The sequence below is a fragment of the Sinocyclocheilus grahami genome, unplaced genomic scaffold (genome assembly GCF_001515645.1).
Source record: "Sinocyclocheilus grahami isolate Dianchi unplaced genomic scaffold, SAMN03320097.WGS_v1.1 scaffold115.1, whole genome shotgun sequence".
Taxonomy (NCBI): domain Eukaryota; kingdom Metazoa; phylum Chordata; class Actinopteri; order Cypriniformes; family Cyprinidae; genus Sinocyclocheilus; species Sinocyclocheilus grahami.
The window spans coordinates 1,902,955-1,911,628 of record NW_015505294.1 but is presented as its reverse complement, the minus strand read 5'-3'; the positions used below and the strand labels follow the sequence as shown (position 1 = coordinate 1,911,628).

Genomic DNA, 8,674 nt, shown 5'->3' with positions numbered 1-8,674 from the left:
TAGAGGAAAAGAGAAACAGCAACAAATGATATGAGAATGTATAGGAACCGAGGTGGAGATTGGATCTTTGCGGTGTAGGGTAAGCATGCCGTTCTCTGCCGGTTGTGGATTTATGGGCAAGCAAGGGAGCTGCAGGTCTTGATTAAATCCGTGACCTTCACCACTCACACAGGCAATCAAGGCGAGGATAAATTCATCATTGCATTGATCCATCAATTGAATTGCGTTTCCGACACTAGCGATGGCTTGACCTCGGCGGCCGGCAGGATTGTCTAATTTGCTCGCGGTGCAGATTGCTAACGCTCTCACCTTAACTGCACTGTGAATTTACGTCTCTACCCCTGAGACGCACCATCACGAACCACCTCCCTCCCACCAACATCCTCTCGATGAGTGCCAAGCAGCAAAGCAATCAAATAAATATGCCCTTTCCAATTCATTAACATTCACACGGCCTCATTAGAATATGCAGAAGCCCTGTGTGGTGTTTTTTTATTGGCGCCTTGAGCTAGAGTGAGACTAACACCATGCTAAAGTCGTACTCGCCACCTTCATCTACTCCTCTACGTGCTCCTTCTCTCAGGCCTGTGTTTGTGAAAACACTTTGCATTTGTAAATGTGTAAAAGGCTGAATTCCTCCTCACGTATTTCACATGGTTCCTCAGAGGGACCAAGAAATTGGGTCATCCATTGGGGCTCTGAGGCAAACAAATGAATGTGAGAGGCAGATGTGGAAAAGATGGGAAAGAGAAAGAGAGATAGAAAAGTGAAATCGAGAAATGGCCGCATTTTGAGGGGAGAGTCAGGTTGCCATTCTCTAGTTTGTAAACATAATCGTGGTGTACTCTGAGGCAGGGAAATGTTGGAATTTGAATCCAGGTCTCAAGGATGTGTTTTGGTTTTGCGAAGTCCTATAGGGACGCTCTGCTACAAGAAACTATTTGTAATTCCTGCACTCAGGCTCTTTTTTCTCCACTGGTTATTTAAGTCCGTGTTGACTGACCCATTTTTACAGAACACGGGATGTTGTAACAGCTCTGAAAAGGGAAAAGGAATGTGTCTTTACAGCTGAAGTGTGTACTTTCTGTGCTGCTTTGCCAAAGATTTACCAATCTAAACATGAAACAAACACTGGACCAAATATTTTGTTTTTGTGTTAATCATAATTACCAAGTGACCCATTGGTCATAGAGATTAATATGGGAAGCGATTTATCCTCCTTTGTTTAAGCTAATAGATTTTTTTTTTTAATATATATATTTTTGGGACCTTTTTTGAGTCACAGCCACCAGTTGAGAATGATGTAGATTCATACAGTCAGAGCTGATCCTCCCTATACGCAAAATACATAAGCTGTGTAGGGCCCCCGAAACACCAGGGTGGGCCCCCTTGCTCTCGAACATTATTTAATTTTAGTTTTTTGAATTTGGCCAGCGGTTATGAAAACATGAATGATCATTTATGCTCAATAAATATTTCTTATTATTATCAATGTTGAAAACAGTTGCTGCTTAATATTTTTAGCAAAACTGTGATTCTTTGAATAGAAAAGGACAGCGATTATTTGACAGAAATCACTGTCACTTTTGATCTATTTAATGTGTCCATCCAATATTTTATTTTGTATTTTATTATTTATTATTTTTATTATTTTATTTTTAACATGCACACACAATTGTTAATCAAGTAATCAAGGCTGTGAGGCATATAAATACAGTACATCCTATTTTATTATTTATTTTATACTTAATAATAAATGTAAAAAAATCACATTCATTTTAGGTCAATAATTATTTATTTTTTTTGCACATATTGAACAGATTGCACTTCTATCCCTAACTCAGCCTTAGTCAATCAGTCCTGCACAGATGCAATCATTTGACCCAGTCTAGTCTGGCACACATACTGGTTGTTGTGCGATTATGGGATGTCAGCTCAGACTGAATGCCCAGATGGGTGTCTGGCATTGGAGATCGTGTGGTGCATGCTGTGTTTGTTGGAACTGGAACGATCCCACGCTCTCAGACACAAACCTGCTCTGCACTCATTCATTCTGGGTGTGGTGGACAGGAACCAAGTCTTTCCCAGAACCCATTTGGTTATGGGATGCTCTTTAATATTTGAAAGAGATTTATTCATTTTGAAAGGGTGGTTTGACTGTTTTAATGACTGGTAGCTAGTGGCTGATATCTCTGAGGAATATCATCTCTCATTTTGTCAATTCTTGATTTATATGATCAGTTTATAAGATCATATTGCAAGATTTTTTTATTTTTTTTTTAGACTTGCATACCTTGAATGCAAGTCGCTTTGAATAATAGTGTCAGCCAAATGTATGAATGTAAATGTAATGCTTAACCAGACTGCTGACTGCAAGTAAAAATCGGTCAGCCACATCCAAACTAGCACTTTCAGCCAGCTTTTGCCATTTTTGTGTACAATATGCATCAGAGAATAAGTGAATCTGCCATATTAAGTGTTAGCTGGCATTCTTGGTAATTACTATAAAATTAATAAACTCACAGTATTCATAGACTGCAGATGTCTGACTCATGTATCTATAATCACACAAATAATCATGTCAGACAGTGTAAATTAAAGCCTTGGCCTGGTATGTTAGCACCCCAGCATCTGCCTCTCTAAAATGACTCAAAATATGACGCCTGCTGGCTACAGTATTAACATGCTGCTGAAATAATATCCTTCATTAATCCTCTTATGTCATATTCTACAGCACAACCTCGAAATTCTGCTGCTCTACATGCAGCACATCAACGCTGCCACCCTGCCGTTTACTTTAAATTGATTTAACAAGTATATTAGACTGATTGGTTAACATCGATAGCATAGCATCACAGTTAAATTTAACAGAAAGCTTGTTAAGTTTTATAGATGTGTAATTTCATAAAAAAAATTATGCATTAAAATTGACGTTGTTACAAAAAAAAATCAAATAAATGCTGTTTTGTTTTTTTTACTTTTCTATTCATCAAAGAATCCTACACAAAATGTATTACAGTTTTCACAAAAAGATTAACTCTTTTCAACATGGATTATAATAAGAAAGATTCTTAAGCACCAAATCAGCATATTGGAATGATTTCTGAAGGATCATGTGACACTGAAAAACCAAAGTTCAGCTTTGCAATCACAGAAATTAAATTATATTTTAAAATAGAAAGCAGTTGGAATCCAGTCATAAAAATGGAATTTACTGTATAATGTGGAATGTCACTGATTTTGCCAAATTTTAGATAAAGCAGAAGTATTGGTCAGTACACTTAAATCAAAACATGATATGGATTACTGTCTGTGAATAATACGCCACAAAAATTATTTACACTATTTAAATAGGAATCTTGCATGTTCTGCGTGGCTCTGTGTGAATGAAGGGCACAGATGCACAGTTTTGTTTACTACACACATACTAAAGCGCGTGTGACACTCACAGTGTTTTCAGACTCTGCCGCCTCAATATATGAGTGCATGAACACATGAACGTAATCTCGTCATATTTACCAGGAAAAAAAATATTTTCCAGAATCTTTTTAGCAGAAAAATTAAACATATTTCATAGGATTTACTGTATAATGTGGAATGTCACTGATTTTGCCAAATTTTAGATAAAGCAGAAGTATTGGTCAGTACACTTAAATCAAAACATGATATGGATCACTGTCTGTGAATAATACGCCACAAAAATTATTTACACTATTTAAATAGGAATCTTGCATGTTCTGCGTGGCTCTGTGTGAATGAAGGGCACAGATGCACAGTTTTGTTTACTACACACATACTGAAGCACGTGTGACACTCACAGTGTTTTCAGACTCTGCCGCCTCAATATATGAGTGCATGAACACATGAACGTAATCTCGTCATATTTACCAGGAAAAAAAATATTTTCCAGAATCTTTTTAGCAGAAAAATTAAACATATTTCATAGGGCCTTAAAATTTAATTTTTGTTAAACTTTTAATAAATTGCTGTTTAATATTGTAAGTTTCATGATTTCAGTTAATTAGACATGCTTTTTGATTCATAAAATTTAATTTAACCATTAAAAGATAGTCTAGAAAAATTTAAGTAGAAAAAAACGGAATTTGGAAAAAAATAAAACTGAATTTTGGAAAAATTTAAACTGATTTCATTGGGCCCTATTTTTTCTTTTTTTAGATATTGTATTTCTGATCAAATATATCCAGCCCTGGTGAGCATAAGAACATTTTCTTTCAAAGGCATTTATATCGACCCTAAGCTTTTAAACAGTAGTGTAATCCGACTGTTAAAATAAATAAAATCGGACAGGAACGCTATATGCAACTCTAAATTTTCCATCTTTTTTTTATCCTCAATCTCTGAATCCAATTTAACAAATCTCTCTGTAAGTGAATGTGAATGTTGCTGTGTTTTTCCATTCCAGAACCAAAGAGACCAGAACTACACGGTTCTGAAGACCAAAGCCCACACAATGACAGTGGAGGGGCTGAAGCCGGGCACCACCTATGTGTTCAGAGTGAGGGCGCGCACTGACGGAGGCTACGGCAACTACGGTGGAGAGATAGAGCTGGAGACCAGTCATGAGGGTAATGATTTTATGCTTTTCTCAACAGTTTCGTCTTTCTTTTACTTTCTTCTATATATTTTTGCATTGCTCCTCTTTCCATTGTTGAGCAGATGCTGGTAGTTTCAGGACACTGCTTTTGAATTGAATATGGTGAGCTGGTGTGTGACTTATTTACCAAACCTCCTGCTTATGCTCATTGGGAGGCGAGCACGGTGTGTGTCGCCATGTCTAGTGAGGACAAACAAGGCTGTGTTGAGTCAATGTTCCTTTGATAGGGATCAAAGAATGGAGGCACATTTTAAAAGGCTTTGGGGCATACGGTAAACACAGAGACCTTGTGGTACATGCACCTAATTTAAAGTATGTTACGGCCCACCGAGCATCTCTGGAAGCATATCACAGAGCTCAGCAGACCTGATCTGCCAAGCTGAAAGTTAACGGAGTCCAGTATAGTAATTGCTCTTTTAATTATATGAGAAATGCTTAAGCCTTTGGCTCACAGTGACATTCATAAACGCCTTACACCATGTGCATTTGTTCATACGATACACACCAGAGCAGAACAGGCAGTACTGTAAATTGCATATGTTTAGTCTGATAATATAGAAAAATCAATTTATGAAACCATTGGCTAGTGGTTAGGTTATTATAATAGTGATTTATTTTTCTTTTACTTTCAACTTATCTTTCCAGGAGTTTTTAGTAACTTTCACTTATTGTTAGTTTTAGTTTACTTTAATTTTTTGCAGAGTACTATAGTTGTAATTTATTTATTATTTATTTTAGTTAGGGCTGCTAAATTTAATCTGCATTTAATAGCATTTAGTGCTGTCAAACGATTGATCGCAATTAATTGCATACAAAATAAAAGTTTTTGTTTACATAATATACGTATGTGTGTGTACTGTGTATATTTATTTTGTATATATAAATACACACACATACAGTATATAGTTTGAAAATATTTACATGCATATATTTATATTCATTTTCATATAATATATACTCATATAATTTATATATAAATATGTTTAATATACAAACATAACATATTTTTCTGAAATATATGCATATATATGTGTGTTTTTATATATAAATAATAGATATACACAGTACACACACATATATTATGTAAACAAATCTTTTTTTTATTTTGGATGCGATTAATTGGGACTAATCGTTTGGCAGCACTAATGGCATTTTCATGTTTAATGCAAATTGATTGTGAAAATAGGAATCTTGCATGTTCTGCGTGGCTCTGTGTGAATGAAGGGCACAGATGCACAGTTTTGTTTACTACACACATACTGAAGCACGTGTGACACTCACAGTGTTTTCAGACTCTGCCGCCTCAATATATGAGTGCATGAACACATGAACGTAATCTCGTCATATTTACCAGGAAAAAAAATATTTTCCAGAATCTTTTTAGCAGAAAAATTAAACATATTTCATAGGGCCTTAAAATTTAATTTTTGCTAAACTTTTAATAAATTGCTGTTTAATATTGTAAGTTTCATGATTTCAGTTAATTAGACATGCTTTTTGATTCATAAAATTTAATTTAACCATTAAAAGATAGTCTAGAAAAATTTAAGTAGAAAAAAACGGAATTTGGAAAAAAATAAAACTGAATTTTGGAAAAATTTAAACTGATTTCATTGGGCCCTATTTTTTCTTTTTTTAGATATTGTATTTCTGATCAAATATATCCAGCCCTGGTGAGCATAAGAACATTTTCTTTCAAAGGCATTTATATCGACCCTAAGCTTTTAAACAGTAGTGTAATCCGACTGTTAAAATAAATAAAATCGGACAGGAACGCTATATGCAACTCTAAATTTTCCATCTTTTTTTTATCCTCAATCTCTGAATCCAATTTAACAAATCTCTCTGTAAGTGAATGTGAATGTTGCTGTGTTTTTCCATTCCAGAACCAAAGAGACCAGAACTACACGGTTCTGAAGACCAAAGCCCACACAATGACAGTGGAGGGGCTGAAGCCGGGCACCACCTATGTGTTCAGAGTGAGGGCGCGCACTGACGGAGGCTACGGCAACTACGGTGGAGAGATAGAGCTGGAGACCAGTCATGAGGGTAATGATTTTATGCTTTTCTCAACAGTTTCGTCTTTCTTTTACTTTCTTCTATATATTTTTGCATTGCTCCTCTTTCCATTGTTGAGCAGATGCTGGTAGTTTCAGGACACTGCTTTTGAATTGAATATGGTGAGCTGGTGTGTGACTTATTTACCAAACCTCCTGCTTATGCTCATTGGGAGGCGAGCACGGTGTGTGTCGCCATGTCTAGTGAGGACAAACAAGGCTGTGTTGAGTCAATGTTCCTTTGATAGGGATCAAAGAATGGAGGCACATTTTAAAAGGCTTTGGGGCATACGGTAAACACAGAGACCTTGTGGTACATGCACCTAATTTAAAGTATGTTACGGCCCACCGAGCATCTCTGGAAGCATATCACAGAGCTCAGCAGACCTGATCTGCCAAGCTGAAAGTTAACGGAGTCCAGTATAGTAATTGCTCTTTTAATTATATGAGAAATGCTTAAGCCTTTGGCTCACAGTGACATTCATAAACGCCTTACACCATGTGCATTTGTTCATACGATACACACCAGAGCAGAACAGGCAGTACTGTAAATTGCATATGTTTAGTCTGATAATATAGAAAAATCAATTTATGAAACCATTGGCTAGTGGTTAGGTTATTATAATAGTGATTTTTTTTTCTTTTACTTTCAACTTATCTTTCCAGGAGTTTTTAGTAACTTTCACTTATTGTTAGTTTTAGTTTACTTAAATTTTTTGCAGAGTACTATAGTTGTAATTTATTTATTATTTATTTTAGTTAGGGCTGCTAAATTTAATCTGCATTTAATAGCATTTAGTGCTGTCAAACGATTGATCGCAATTAATTGCATACAAAATAAAAGTTTTTGTTTACATAATATACGTATGTGTGTGTACTGTGTATATTTATTTTGTATATATAAATACACACACATACAGTATATAGTTTGAAAATATTTACATGCATATATTTATATTCATTTTCATATAATATATACTCATATAATTTATATATAAATATGTTTAATATACAAACATAACATATTTTTCTGAAATATATGCATATATATGTGTGTTTTTATATATAAATAATAGATATACACAGTACACACACATATATTATGTAAACAAATCTTTTTTTTATTTTGGATGCGATTAATTGGGACTAATCGTTTGGCAGCACTAATGGCATTTTCATGTTTAATGCAAATTGATTGTGAAGGTTTCCAGTTTTTGTATATCATGAACCATGCTTGCCTCTGTTCTCAATGTCTTTTCCGATCATATCCCTCATTGTCCTGTCAAAATAGCTGTCAAAAAGGGCAAAAATCATTTATATTGTAAAAAAAAAAAAGAGAGAGAAATTCCTATTTAGCATATTTCATGCATCTGGTCCTGACTCAGAAAGTTGCGATCTCTTTCTGTACGTGGTGCATAACTGAGATTGCTGAATGGAGTTGAGTGGAATTCTAAATCAATTCATGTTGCTAGAGATATTCATTTTCCTGAAAGAGGCGGTTACTCATGCGTTGCCGGTCTTGATAAATGATGTATTTGTTTTGAGTAATGAGTCGATTGCGGCAGCATAAAATCCATATACTCGCCATGAAACTTTCAAACCGAGCCTGTTATTCCCTCTGTTAACATACCTATTTGGATGGCATGCGTAAATTAGAAAATTGACTCCCGCCTTCGTCTACATATTTAGTAGCCAGATGCAGCTGGTTCTGGTTTTTCAAAGGAAACCAAAGCAAAGTTTGACATTGAAGTGTAAGGGAAACAGGTCAATTTAGCTCAAAGGGAATCATTTAAGATTTTAAAGGGAACGCCACCATTAATATGTAAGGGAATTAGGACAGAATCACTGTTTTACGGCTGATCACTGAGACGGCCAGCGAGTCAGTGAACGAGCCGTATGACATCAATTCTGCAATGGATATCTATATCCAAAATATAGTGAAAACTATTAATTAGCATAGTAACAAGATCGGCAGTTTAAGACATTAACTTGTGAGCACAAA

At 35.3% G+C, this 8,674-nt stretch overlaps 1 protein-coding gene across 1 annotated transcript in view; it reads left to right on the top strand.

Annotated features, from left to right (window-relative positions):
- Positions 1-1,927: 1,927 nt before the first annotated feature.
- LOC107589354 (ephrin type-A receptor 3-like) overlaps positions 1,928-8,674 on the top strand; it is a 62,508-nt gene continuing 55,761 nt past the window's right edge. The window contains exons 1-4 of the mRNA XM_016277768.1: positions 1,928-2,077; positions 4,424-4,586; positions 4,843-4,907; positions 6,502-6,664. Of these exons, the coding sequence (XP_016133254.1) occupies positions 1,928-2,077; positions 4,424-4,586; positions 4,843-4,907; positions 6,502-6,664 (541 nt within the window). The remainder of the gene's footprint in view (positions 2,078-4,423; positions 4,587-4,842; positions 4,908-6,501; positions 6,665-8,674) is intronic.